Consider the following 15,206-nt stretch of genomic DNA (forward strand, 5'->3'; position numbering starts at 1 on the left):
GAGATTTTCAAAGCTAAAAAATGGTCAATTCTTGAATGGCCAAGTCAATCACCCGATCTGAACCCAAATGAGCATGCCTTTTATATGCTGAAGAGAAAACGGAAGGGGCCTAGCCCCCAAAACAAGCATAAGCTAAAGATGGCTGCAATACAGGCCTGGCAGAGCATCACCAGAGAAGACATCCAGCAACTGGCGATGTCCATGAATTACAGACATTAAGCAGTCATTGCATGCAAAAGATATGCACCAAAATACTAAACATGACGACTTTCATTTACAAGACATTGCTGTGTCCTAAACATTATTGTGCCCTAATATGGGGGGACTATGTATAAACACTGCTGTAATTTCTACATGGTGAAACCAAAATATATAAAAATGGCCTTTATTAAAATCTGACAGTTTACATTTTAACCGTATGTGATTTTTAAAAAATTACAAATCTCAAATTGTGGAGTTACAGAGGCAAATAAATAAATGAATGGTCTTTGTCCCACACATTATGGAGGGCACTGTATGTGCCTTTTGCAAAAAAGATTTAAGACTGGTGGTTCACTTTGAAACACTATAATACATCAATTCATTTCCATCTTCTGAAAGGCTCCCAACCCAAAAAGTCATCTTCTATTCCTTCCACAGATGCTGCCTGACTGGGTACTTTGCTTTTTGTTCATTCCCATCTTCATTTGATTAAAAAGAAACACATTTGGTTTAAACCATTGATGTTCAAATACGATATATTTTCCCTTTGAGGCAAGCAATGAAACCAAACCTTTTTTCTAAGCCAGCCCTAATGAAATAGGAAATGGTGTTTACTACATTGCTTTTTTTAATGTCTGAACGCACTGAGTATATTTAATTAAAGAATGCGTTGATTGGAATCACAGGACTGAATTGCATTCAAATTTAGTAAAATTGCTCACAAAATTTAAAGGAGTTGTACCACATGATTTAGCCACAACAATTAAGATGGACTAAACAACTATATAAATTAAATCGGGTTCAAATTACCAAGTCAATTGTCTGGAGACTGGTAGGAGATTTTATTTTCTCCTGGAAAGAATGCGTGGGCTTTACCATATATACAACAAAAAAAAAATCAAAGAATAATGGCAATTGAAAACATACACTGAACATTACATGAAGTTGAGTCGTCTTTTCTCCATTTCTTTTATAAAAGATCAGTCTGTTTCTTTTGATAGGAATTGCACATTAAAGGTACACTAACAAGATAACATTTCAAGTAATGGGCACAATGACTTATTTGAACCTCGTTATCATTGGAAAGTACACTTGGTCTGCTGGAAGCGACTTCTGAATCTTCGGTAATAAAAAAGTATTAAAAATCCATTTCCTCTTTGGACTGAAAGTAACAGTTAAGGTCTCCTCAAAAGACTCCTTTGAAGCATTGTACTTACAAAAGAAAAATCTATTCATAATAGTATCCATAGGATGGACAGATATAATGGACACCTTACCGGAATGGTAAAGACAGCAAAAACAGACTTGGCAGTGAAGGGTGCTTTTTCAAATAAATAATTAATCCCAAATTAATTTTCTTCAATAAACTTACAGAAAATTGGCAACAGAATATTTTAGACAATCCCACATAAAGTCTTTAAAAAGAAAATTAAATACATCTGAAATGGCAAAAGCTTTAAACTAGTGATCAACCAGCCTGGTTGGGAGAAGATCTCATCTGCACTTCATCAATTACGTGACCTTTGCCATTGTGGGATTGAGTAACAAAAGAATGCACATGGGTTTGTACCAGTGCAAACCCATGTGAGCAAAGTGAGCAAGACATGAGAGATGCACATTTACTTCTGGAGACAAATGTGTGTGAGAATAAAGCTGCAGTGTTCATTAATAAATCATGAAAATTGACACCACCAAAAAAATAATCCCATTCATTGTGAAGAACAGAAGCAAGAAAGAGAAAACCTGTTTGATTGGTGATTATGCAGATAATATTCATCTCGATTGATCACTAATTAAAACAAAGCTGGTAACATTTCAAAGAACAGTGCACAATAATAGAATTTAAAGCACTACAGTTTTCAGTTACTAAGGCTACATTTTGTGTAGTCACATATAGTGTCCCTACTATCGCAGCTAGTTTACAAAAGAAAATTAAGAGTGTAGATAAATTCACCAGACATCCGGCGACTGATTCCTACTGCATTCACAAGCCGTGGTAATAAATGCGAACCGAGTGCTCAATGTCCAGTAGTGTTGTTCCAAAGATGCAAGAATATTTTTCAGTCATTTATCTTCAATAAATAGATCAGTTATATACTAAGGCAGGTTGCACATGCACGTTTGCCATGTGAACTTGGACACCACACGGAGACATGAAGAGCAAGTATCCAGGGTCGGAAGGTGATGGAGATGTTGGAAATCCCAGTCCAACATTCCCAGAGCTTTCCTTAGGCTGATCAGGACATGTCAAATCTCTCAGTACTTACTCAACCCTGCAACGTGTTTAGGGATGAGAAGGATGTTAGACTGGGAAAAAAAAAAAGCTGCAGTAAGTCGCTCTATAGGCAGTTCATATGGGCTGCGTCACTGAAAGTTCAAGTCTCCAGCTTGTGGCCGGGGTCGTTTTTCCCCTCAGGAAGCTCCCGAAGTCTCCAGGTAACTCTGCAGTTTGCGAACAGTGGTTTTATCCAGTGAGCAAAGGTCAAAATCAAATGTTGTGTTTGTAATATGAAAATGTCCAGTCTCTTCTATTAGATTCACAATCTGAAAATAGATAAGCAACAAATTAGCTGAATTCCAATTCCATGTATTTACGATGGAGCTGTGAACCAAATTTCAATTGCGGAATGGTACTTTCAGTGACACATTAGCATATCAATATAACAGTAACATTTAAGTAGAGATACAATAATGCCATGTTTATAGGGAGCCAAATGCAGGTAATTTTGTGTGCTAATTTTGTCAGTTGGTGAGGTTGAATAATCTAAAATAGTCTAAAAATCACTTGTTGAGCAATGAATATCTAGGAAAATCACACTATTTGAGGCCAGTTTCAATCAGAAACTAACCTAACTAAACTAAACTAACCAGATCTATATCGGTGAGACCAAGCGGAGGTTGGGCGATCGTTTCGCCGAACACCTCCGCTCGGTCCGCAATAACCAAGCTGACCTCCCGGTGGCTCAGCACTTCAACTCCCCCTCCCACTCCGCCTCCGACCTCTCTGTCCTGGGTCTACTCCATGGCCACTCAGCACCGGAAATTGGAGGAACAGCACCTCATATTCCGCACCCCGGGGGGCATGAACATCGAATTCTCCCCATTTTGTTAGCCCTTGCTGTCTCCTCCCCTTCCTCAGCCCCCCTGCTGTCTCCTCCCACCCCCCCAGCCTTCTGGCTACTCCTCCTTTTCCCTTTCTTGTCCCCACCCACCCCCGCCCCCGATCAGTCTGAAGAAGGGTTTCGGCCCGAAACGTTGCCTATTTCCTTCGCTCCATAGATGCTGCTGCACCCGCTGAGTTTCTCCAGCTTTTTTGTGTAACCTAACCTCAGGCTGCGATGCTTTAAGTAATGTGACTCATGAGACTCACTCACCTGTCAACCCAGCACAACACACCAATTACTGTTGTTGACACCCCCACTCTGCCACCCCACACCCTCAATGACCTATTGCAGCCCAACCTGACCAATTCATTCCCTTTCCTCTCCCCCAAGCAACACTCCCCCTGACCCTCTCCCCCCTCCCACCCAATTAACAGCCTTGACTCCACTTCAGACTCCTAACCTGACTGGCTCATGTAATTAGTCCTATCATTCTATTTACTCATCTTATCTTTTCAACATTGTTCTTTTGCTTTTCCTTCATAAGGCCTCTTTATTTCAATGCAGCAGTCATGATCGGGTTCACTTTATTAAAAGCAGCAAAAGTAATTTTAAGACATAATACAGAAAGTAAAACAATCCGAGAAGTGAGTTGTGGATGTAGCCCAGTCCATCATACAGACCCACCATCGACTCCATCTACATTGCACCCTTCCTCGGCAGAACAGCCAACATAACCAAAGACCTTTTCTACTCATGTCATCCCTTTTTCTTCACACTCCCACCAGGCAGAAGGTACAGAAGTTTGAAAACAGTTATCACCAGACTCAGGAACAGCTTCTTCCCCTGCCGTCAGGCTTCAGTCCTAATTTTTCTCTATTTAGAAACATAGAAAATAGGTGCAGGAGTAGGCCATTCGGCCCTTCGAGCCTGCACCGCCATTCAATATGATCATGGCTGATCATCCAACTCGGTATCCTGTACCTGCCTTCTCTCCATACCCCCTGATCCCTTTAGCCACAAGGGCCACATCTAACTCCCTCTTAAATATAGCCAATGAACTGGCCTCAACTACCGTCTGTGGCAGAGAGTTCCAGAGATTCACCACTCTCTGTGTGAAAAATGTTTTTCTCATCTCGGTCCTAAAGGATTTCCCCTTTATCCTTAAACTGTGACCCCTTGTCCTGGACTTCCCCAACATCAGGAACAATCTTCCTGTATCTAGCCTGTCCAACCCCTTAAGAATGTTGTAAGTTTCTATAAGATCCCCCCTCAATCTTCTTTGCAGACATTGGATTTTGTCTCTGGAACTGTTAATTTACAATGCTAATCATACTTCTGTGTGCATAGGTTGTATTTATGTATAGTATTAACTGATTTGATTGCAAGGTTTGCAAAAACAAAGCTTTTACTGTACCTTGGTACACGTGACAATAATAAACATAAACCTAAAACTAAACCTTCCCATTAAAGGTCACCTTGCTTGACTAACTCAAGAGTTCTTTGCACGTCGTTCATGACTCACTGACAAGGCACTCACATTCCTGTCAAATGGTTCTGGGTTCAAGGGCCACTTGAGCACACCATCCAAGCTGACAGCCGAATGCAGCAAGGGGAACAAGCTGTACAGCAGCCATGAAATGGAAGTGCCATCTTTCAGGCAGAGCATTAAACTGATTTCTGTAAACAAAAACATTTTGAAGGGCAGGCAGTTGTAGCCAATATTTGACCTTCACACAACATCGCTAACATGAAAGTGATTACACGGGATGCCGAGCTGAACTGATCTAATTTGCTTGCACATGATCCCTTTCCCTCTATTTGGCACTAACATAACTGCCTCCACTAGCACTCCTGGCAATACCGTCCAGGCACTCACCACCCCTTGTGTAAAAAAACTTGCCCGCATAGCTCCCTTAAACTTTCCCCATCTCATGTTATAGCTACTGTATATGTATAGTTTAATCAAAATCTTTGAAATGTTCTTACCTGTTGTAGTATGTGCCGCTCACGAAGCGTCATTAGTCTTCTATGAAGTTCAACCAACTCATCCAGATATGCCTAAAAAAGGTATGGCCAAATACAAAATTAGTTTCACTTATTTTAGCAAAAACTTTACTTATAACTTAAACACCAAAGAAGCCAGGTATGTCAAATACTAAACTAAATGTAAAACGCCGCACTGTATATTTTGACAGAGCTTAAAACAAAAATGCAGGAAGTTAACATTTTGCAAAAGATATTTGGTATACAAAAGTGTTATGATTTCAGTTGCAACATTATTTTAGGTCAGAAGATAGTGAGCCTTGAATGTGAAATCATAAATGAGTTCCATCTTCTGGAAGTTGTAGACTATCAATATTCAACAACAGCTACTCTATGCAAGTTTTATTAAAGAAAGGAAAGCAAATATTTCATTAAATATTCACATGTATTCATTGGATTCAGAATCCCCAAAACATTTCAACTGTTTCCAAAGCTGAATTTATGCAAATTATAGACAGCAAGGATGCACTAACATTTGGGAACTTTGGTGTTGCTAATTTTTACTGAACCACAGTTTAATCCATTATCAGAAGTCAATTGATTAAATCAGGGCTGAAATGGCAGTAGTATTAATGTTAACCTTTGAACCATATAGAACGGACACAAGTCCTTTGTCTGCTGTGCCCAATCAGCCAATAAGTATATATTTACTGATCTAATTTTCTCCACTTGGCCTAATAGCATTTCAAGTGCCAATCCAAATACCTTTTTGCTGCTGTTGGAGTTCCTGCCTCTGCCACATGATCAATATGGGTGTCAGGGGTTATGGGGAGAAGGCAGGAGAATGGGGTTAGGAGGGAGAGATAGATCATCCGTGATTGAATGGCAGAGTGGACTTGATGGGCTGCGTGGTCCAATTCTGCTCCTATCATTTAGGAACCCCTTTAGACCAGGGGGTTCCAGATATCAACCACCCTTTGGGTGAAAACATTCTTCCTCAAATCCTCTCCAAACGCCCTGCCCATTATTTTTAAGCCTATGCCCTGTGATCGTAGACACCTCCACACACTTCATAACTTTGTGTACCTCCATCAGATCTCCCTTCAGCCGCCTCTGCACCAAAGCAAACAAACTCTCATTAGTTGCCATGTTTCCTGAAAATAAAGTTCTAGATCTGGACAAGTTCCAATTAATTAAGTCTACTTCCACCTATATCTCTCTCTCTGACATTTCACTTTTCTTCTCCCTTATCTCCTTTTCATCTCTAGCCTTCATCCACCGATCTTCAATCAAAACCTCCTCCTCACCTGTCTGTTTATCACTTGCCAGATTTTGTTCCCTCTCCCAACTACATGCAGTTTGAAGAAGGGTTCCAACCCACAATGGCCCTATTCATGCCCTCCAGTGATGTTGCTCGATACACCATGTTACTCCAGCACTTTGTGCCTTATCGAGTTAATAAAAGATTTACAAGATTTATTTAAAAAATTCACTTAAACTTCCTGAAAAACACAAAAGTGATGCACATGGAATATGTATAACATATAATATTTACTTGCAAACTTGCTTCCTTCTACTAATTCAGTTCACATTGGCTTTGAAATTACCATAATTCACCAAGTAATAGCTTTACATTGAATTTGTCAAAGATTTTCCTAATTATTCAGTTGCTTTGATGCCAACATTATAACCTAAATGTTTTTTTAAAGTAGGTTACTGGCCACAAATGATACACAAAACATGAATAATCCAGTGAAATAGGAATATAAATGTATTTGCCAATTTAGCAATAGCACAGTAGCAACAAACAGGAAAGGCTAGTGGGGATCAGAGTGCTTCTGTCTCTACTAGCCCATTGAAGAAGAGAGATACTCCTGACGATCAGGAGTGGAAGCGTGCAGACAAACATAGGGCTGAAGAAGACCAAGGAAGGAAGATATTAAAATAAGTATTTGAATTCAATTGAAAACAAGTTTTTTAATCACATAGATGAAATGGCTCGCATATTCATTAATACTCAATGTGCAGTAGTACTCGTCATCCAATATTCCCTTCCATTAAATTTCCTTGCTCCAACAGCATGTTCTTCTTAAAATAGACACAAAAAACAGGAATAACTCAGCGGGTCACACAGCATCTCTGGAGAAAAGGAATGGGTGACGTGTCCAGTGAAGAAGGGTCTTAACCCAAAGCATCACCTATTCCTTTTCTCCAGAGATGCTATCTGACCCACTGAGTTACTCCAGTGTGTTCTTCTTGACCGGTTACCTAGTTATTTTTGTTTTGGATGTCATTAAGCAGTAAGTTGTTGCAAAATCAATACAGATAATTAATGCTTGAGCAGTAACAGCCAAAACAATGAGAATTCCACTGAAATCACAGAGTAGTGATGCTCACTGAGCTGATAAAATAGCAGCATTTAAGGAATTTCGAATGGGCATATGGATCTGCAGGGAATGGAGGGATATGGGTTATGTTTAGGTAGATAAGTGATGGTCTTGGCATCATGTTCGGCACAGACATCATGGGCCGAAGGGCCTGTTCTTGTGCTGTACTGTTCAATGCTCTAGCTTAGTGGATCATTCACATCAGCCTTGCATTTCTTTGATCCGATTTGAAAAAAAACTTCCACCACTTGCAACAAGGACTTTGTGGGTTTCCCGTTAAGTTTAGAGATACAGCGCAGAAACAGTTGCTTTAGCCTATCGTGTCCACGCCAGCCAGCACGCAATCCCTGCACACGAGCACTACTACACACACTAGGAAAAATTTACAATTTTTACCAAAGCCAATTACACCTGCAAACCTCTATGTCTTTGGAATGTGGGAGAAAACCGGACGGAGCACCTGGTGAAATTCCACGCAGTCATGGGGAGAACAGGCAAACTCCGTGCAGGCAGCATCTATAGTCAGGATTGATTTGGGTCTCTGGCTCTGCAAAGCTCTACTGCTATGCTATCGAGCAGCCCCTATTGTATTGACAGAACTACTATCATGAATCAGTTGTTTTGTTCTTATCCAGCAGTTTTGATCCAGGAAATATTTGCGAGAAAAATAACTAAATGGTGAAAAGAAGTGAATCCATTTCTTAATGCACAACTTTCTGTTAATGAGGCCTGTCAATGAGGGAATAAGCTCAAGTGGGTTCAAGCATCTTTTAATTTATTAATACGTTTAAAACAAAACAAGGCTGCAATTCCACAGGCAATGCTCATTTATCTTTGAGCGATTGCTAGACCACGCATTCTGAAAATGAATTATACTTTAAACAATAAAATCCAAATTTTGGCACACATACACGGTTAAAGATGTATTAACTGAAATGAATTTGCCTATTTTTTTTATCATATTAGAATTTTTTAAGTAGATGTCCTGGTAATCAATCCTTTGTGAAATAATTGACCCCGAACTTTAACTGTTTCCCCACGAATGATGCCCAAATGAACATTAATCAGATCCCTGTTTTGAAAACATCAATGCTATTGCTCTTTAAGATATCATTGTTACATTTAAAAATTAAAAATATCACAAAACTATAAATTCTGAGTAATGCTATGGGTGAATTAAGTTGAATCTGTGTAGCTCCACGGAATTAAAGAAATTAAAGTGAAAATCAACATAAATTGTTTTGTAACAGCGAGTCATATTAGGATGTAAAATGGCAAGATGTGTCATTGTTAGTGCATTGCCAGATCCATAGACCCAAATTAAATATTGGGCAATGTCAGATACGATGTACACAATTCCTAAAGCAATAGTTCGTTCACCTTAATATTCATCAATTGACTTCCATGCACAATCTTTACAATTATCAATCTTGAGTCCTTCACAGCATAGCCAGTAATTGTGCATCATTTGGCCACTGCAGCTCGTTTGTCACCCATATTAGAATAAGGTACAGGAACAGAAATCAAAATTAAAATAGATCACAGAAGATTCAAAACTAAACTAAACTAATTTGAAAGAAAATCCCATGGATCTGAGCAACTCTCAAAACGTGCAACAACATGGATACGAGCCACAATTTAAGATATCGATGGTGTGGATAGGCTACAAGTATTTAACTATGAGGGAATCTAGCAATAGGCAGTCAGAAAAAACACTGAAGCATACACACACACAAACATAAAATCCATTACTAAACCCAAATAAAATCACCAACAATTCAGCATAGATAAGCCAATCTAATTTCTGCATCGCTCCCATGAGACAGATTCCATGTGAAATTGTCGTAATTTGTGGATTTTTCCAAGTGAATAGCAATTTTAGATCATTAGTTTTAGTCAAAGAGGCCATATCATCAGAAAACTTGCTCTCTTCTTATCCGACCACAGTGGCATCCAGTGCAACATTAGAAGGGGTCAATTCTTGTTCCCATGTGGGCTTTGAAATAGAAATACTCTTCTAATTCTACACAACAGACACCTAAATAATGGTTGTGCAGAGGTCTTCGAGTACTTGCTTGCTTTGGAGTTTGAAGTATTGAACCAAGGGTGCTGTTCAATTGATCTTTACTCCCTGTGGACATTGGACTTTTGTCTCTGGAACTGATGCGCTACAATGCTGAGAACTATATTCTGCACTCTGCATCTTCCCCATTGCTCTCTATATTGTACTTGAGTTTAACATGATTGTATTTAAGCGTGCTATATCTGATCTGTTTGGATAGCACGCAGAACAAAGCCCTTCACTGTACCTCTGTGCAAGCAAAAATAATGAACCTAGGTCCTGCGTGGAACAAGTCATTCCCACCTGAGCTTGATCTGCAAACCTTACCAATAAAATCAAATTCTGAATGAAACGGTTTTGAGTGAAAGCATCCATTTTAATGAATCTTACTGCATGATGATTATGATAAGACCCTCCTGGGACAATGGACTGTTTTTGTGCTTTACCATTTCAGAAGTCGTTGCAACAAGCACCATTTAATGTATCAAAGGAACAGGATAGACTGTAGCACTTCCAAAAAGATCACACATGTCTCTACCATCTCATTCGCAGAGGGAGAACAAGAAGGGAAGAGACGGAGACTAAGACTTTGCCTCCATCACAGTGAGGATGTGCTTGGTGAACTCACTGTGGTGGATGTTTAATTTGTGTTTATTGTATGTTTTGTTTTTATTGGTTCTGTGTATGACTGCAGGCAACATCATTTCGTTCAGACCGAAAGGTCTGAATGACAATAAAGGAATCTAATCTAATCTAAAAATTCTGAAACACTGTGTCCAGGAGTTTCCTACATTCTCAGATAAGGAACAATTATTGACACCTTGAAGAAAGGAGAGGGTCTGATTTGTGGGTAGAAATAATGAGCTGGAGGCAAAAGAGAATAGACTCAAGACTTCAAATGTTCGGTTTCCCTGAAGAATTCTGTCCGAGTTATTATCCTTCCTGAAGTAAAATTGTACCAGCAAGCAGAACTCGAGACAGGGGCAAATATTTTGCAAATTTACTTTGAGTCACACTTGAAAAATGTCATGCTTTCATATTCACTATGCCCAAGAGCTCAGGACTGCAGTGTGTCGTATGAAAGAACTTCAAGAATGCAAAAAACACAGCTTACCTTGTCACATTCACCATTCTTTATTGTTTTCTCAGGTTTGCCTTGCTTTAATGGGCTTTTGACTTCTAACACCTGTTGTAATAGAGGCGCAAAGACTTCAGCCACAGGCATCCTCAGTGCTCTGGCTTCTGGCGGTGGTCAGGCTCAGCAAAACTGCTATACGCTGAAAAATGTACTGACTTTGACAAGTCCTCCACCCCTTCAAACTGTAAATTTCTCAATTTTCCCAACGCTGGTTTTAAGTTATGGGCACAGTTGGTCTCTTGTTCTTCCCACATCCGTACTAAAACCCTTCTGGTATCCATACCCAAGATCGACACTCTCATTTTGCAGAAATTGACACTTTAATCACTGTACAGGTGTCATCTGTTTACGCAACATAGTTTGAATAGACATTATTTTTTAATTGTTCGAAATGCATTTAGTTGCATCAAAACTAGGTGGAAGTTGCAATTTGTCAGAGCATTTCTTTTGATGGCTTTCATGACAATCTAGTAGGTTCAGGAAAGATGTTGTAATGTCGTATGCATTTGGTACATCACTGTAGGTAGTTTTGCAATAACATGATCGTGTCAGTCCTAAGAAACCTCATGTTATAGAAAATAAGAGTTCCAAAACGATTGGGGGAAAGGTGTTGGGCCAAGAGAGTTTTAGACACGCAATAACAAAGTTATATGAAAATAACAAAATAACAATCCCTGCAGGATTTTCAAAAAGGTCTTTTTGATAGCTCTATTTATTTATCTTCCTGCAATCTAAAAATACCAAAGGCTGCATGTTAGGGTGTTTAATCGAGTATTATTACACAAGCATTATTAGAAGCGATTATTTGTCAATTTCAATGGCCACTTGTGGTGAAACGAGCAGCCTGTGTACTGTGTCCGATAACTGCGGCGAGGTTACATGGAAATGGAAAGTTTCTTCTCTGGAAACTTTGATTCCCTCCAGGACAGTTTATTTTCTCTGCTTGTCAATTTCCAAAGTAACTTTTACATGGTTCTCTAGTTCCCGACTGAAATCGCGTCATAACGAGAGTGGTGAATCTCTGGAACTCTCTGCCACAGAGGGTAGTTGAGGCCAGTTCATTGGCTATATTTAAGAGGGAGTTAGATGTGGCCCTTGTGGCTAAGGGGATCAGGGGGTATGGAGAGAAGGCAGGTACGGGATACTGAGTTGGATGATCAGCCATGATCATATTGAATGGCGGTGCAGGCTCGAAGGGCCGAATGGCCTACTCCTGCACCTAATTTCTATGTTTCTATAACCAATTTGGCTCGCATAATAGTATTCCCTGATTCATCAATCGCATGCTGTCTGATTAGTGTTGTGGAAACACATGTTACAGCAGAACTACCTTAATTCATTTTTGACAAGTAATTACTGAATGGATCACAAAGACTTGCTCCAGGCAAAATAGTAAGAGCTAATTTCTGATCTTACTCATAATGGCTTGGTCATTTCATTTTGTAATTGAAGCATCAGTGATAGAGGATGGTATACTTCAGAATACGTGGTTATAGCATTTACTTTAGCTTATTCCTTGTGAAAAAAATATTTATCTAAATAACTTATATTCATGCTTTCAAGAGAAAAGTGTGTCACATCTATTTCAATTGTTTTTTCTACCCCAAAGGGAGATGATGCCTTTGTACCTACATCATTTGGTGATGTTGACCAACCGATAAAAACAAAATGTTCATATAGAAACGATTATAGCAAAATCGAGATAAAGCTGCAGCAATGGGAAAGCCTACTTTAGCATGAACAACATCTTTCAAAAGACAGATAGATGGCGGACTGCAGGAGTGGGCGCCGTTGTGTATGGCTGCTCTGCCTGCAGTCCGTCCTTTCACCCTTTTTTATTTTTATTTTTAGTCCTGTTAAAAACAAAATGTTTGTTGGAGGTCTTCTTTTATGTGGTGGGTGGGGGAGGGGAAGGGGAAACTTTATTTCCTAGTCCCTACCTGGTCGGAGAGGTGGCTTCCCTCCAAGCTGCTTCTTCGCCCCTTCCTCGCGGCCTACCATCGGACTGGAGCGGCATTTCCTGTCGAGACCAGCCGGAATCCCAGCTTAAAGGCGGCGGCACAGCGCTGGGACACCGTCACGGAGCGGGCGATGCCTTACCGGGTCGCCGTGCGGTAAGCCCCGGAGTGCTGTGACCGCCGACTCCAACATCCGAGGAGCTGTGGCTGCGGGCGTACAGCTGCGGCCGGCGCTGGATTTGAAACACCGTGGAACCTAGGATCCGAGATCGCCAGAGTCGGAGCTCCAACCAGCGCGGCCTGAGGACTTTGGGTGCCGCGATCTCCGGGGAGAAAACGGCCGCTCCAGGCATTCCAAGCCACTGAGGAGTTTTCACCCGATGCCGGAGTTCCATCTTCACGGCAAGAGGGCCTGAAAATATTGGATTGGCTGCGGAGGCCACAAATAGGCCCCAACCTCGGGTGATCACAGAGGAATAGTACTGAACTTTCTGATCCCTTTCCCCACAGTGGAAAATTTTGATTCTGTTATGGGGGGACGTTCATATTGAATTCTATAATGTGTTATGTCATTTTTATTTTTTTTAATTTTTCTATGGATGTACGGAAACTTAATTATTTCTTCTTTGTAAAGCACTTTGGTTTCAACACAAGTTGATTTAAACGTGCTATGTAAATAAAATGTACTTACTTACATTCAGCTGTAGAAGTGCTTTCCTCTTCATTGTACAGAATTTCAATTGAAAAGTTTAATTTTCAAAAGATAAATTACCCGGCTATTACTCTTGGACATACGTCCAAATAATAAAATAAGCTGGGGAAAAACTTGCTTGAAATACATCCTCCATTGATTACCAATTAATTTATTAATTAGAAATCTAATTTTCTAGTTTTACAATAGATTGTGCGGAGATTCGTCAATTAATATACCCAGTTGCAGCCACGATGAAAGGATGGAAAATTGAAGCAGAGGCATTGCTACTGCAATGAATACCAGAATTGCAACATTGGCCTTAAATCATGGGACTGGAACACAGATGTACTTAATGTCACACAGAACATTTATCAGAGGTCAGACTTCTCCGCAATGCACTTGTTTGGAAGCATTCGTGTTCAACAACCCTTTGTGCAATTAACACCACTTCCAATAGGCTACATTGCATGTAATTTTGTTGAGGCCTAAACAACAATTAAACCAACATTCTCATGGTCTTCTAAGCTTAATGGCCAAGTTTAAGTGAGGTATTATTTCCTCCCAAGTGGAAAAGATCAATTGCATTTATCAAACTCTTCAGCAGGTTCAGAAGGGTTAAATAATTTCAGCGGTCAATAATTTCTTGTACACAGGCATCTTGCTTTTCCTGCCATTTACTTGGCGGAACTGAAGCTCATTTTTGCAAATGCAAGGTTCATCTTTGAAGTCTTGCATTTAGCATTAACAGGTGCAATACAATCATGACACTTTAGTATACCAAAATGTAATGCTTGGTGGGAGAATGGGGAAGGGCAGAGTGGGAAGAGCAAAGGGAAGCCATCGAGCAAACTCCACTAAGGAGAAGCAGAGGGAAGGAAATCAAAGAGAAAAGTAGCGGAAAAAAGGTTTAGTACTCAGGAAAAATTATTTTATTCTTAAGACGACTTTTCTAAACATATCTTCAATATGCATAACATTATGAAGTATATTCTGTTTGGAAGAAGCTAACAGAATATATTTAGGTGTAGCTTTCTAGGTGTTCCAGTTCATTACACAGCTCTATTCCATACCTGGTTATTGCTGTTGTTGGCTTTTAATAATGGAGGTGCTTCATTTCTGGGTGGGGTGGATCGGCCACTGTTCTCACTGTCGCTCCCATCGCTCAAACTCATTCTGTAACAACAAACAGAGCTGAAGCACAAACATGCAGTGACAAAATAGGGCAAGAATGAATTTCATACCTTATGTAGATGAAGCAAAGCTCTGAACACTACACAACTTACAGGTAAGTGTGCAATGTTGAGCCATTTCTTTATATTGATTTATTTATGATATATCTTCACTTCATATGATATTCCATAATTTCTGATAAAGAGGGCAAATTGTTTATTATCTCCTTATGAGCCTTATGACTTTTGAGTCAATATGTGTTTCTAAAGAGCTCTCATGATAACCCCTGCAAGATTGTTTTTTTAATCAAAGAAGCCCAGTCAAAATTTAGTTTAGAGATACAGCATGGTAACAGGCTATTTGGCCCACCAATCACCTGTTCTCACTAGCTCACACAGAGAGTGGTGAATCTCTGGAACTCTCTGCCACAGAGGGTAGTTGAGGCCAGTTCATTGGCTATATTTAAGAGGGAGTTAGATGTGGCCCTTGTGGCTAAGGGGATCAGGGGG

General features: G+C 39.9%; 1 protein-coding gene across 3 annotated transcripts in view; it reads right to left on the reverse strand.

Annotated features, from left to right (window-relative positions):
- Positions 1-518: 518 nt before the first annotated feature.
- mllt3 (MLLT3 super elongation complex subunit) overlaps positions 519-15,206 on the reverse strand; it is a 145,386-nt gene continuing 130,698 nt past the window's right edge. For 2 of the 3 annotated variants that reach the window (XM_055632765.1, XM_055632766.1), the window contains exons 8-11: positions 14,598-14,700; positions 10,852-10,923; positions 5,292-5,363; positions 519-2,745 (exon numbers count right to left, since the gene is read on the reverse strand). In XM_055632765.1, the coding sequence (XP_055488740.1) occupies positions 2,614-2,745; positions 5,292-5,363; positions 10,852-10,923; positions 14,598-14,700 (379 nt within the window). In that variant the 3' untranslated portion in view covers positions 519-2,613. The remainder of the gene's footprint in view (positions 2,746-5,291; positions 5,364-10,851; positions 10,924-14,597; positions 14,701-15,206) is intronic. The other variant, XM_055632767.1, reaches the window with a different exon arrangement.

Source organism: Leucoraja erinacea, chromosome 3 (genome assembly GCF_028641065.1).
Source record: "Leucoraja erinacea ecotype New England chromosome 3, Leri_hhj_1, whole genome shotgun sequence".
Lineage (NCBI taxonomy): Eukaryota > Metazoa > Chordata > Chondrichthyes > Rajiformes > Rajidae > Leucoraja > Leucoraja erinaceus.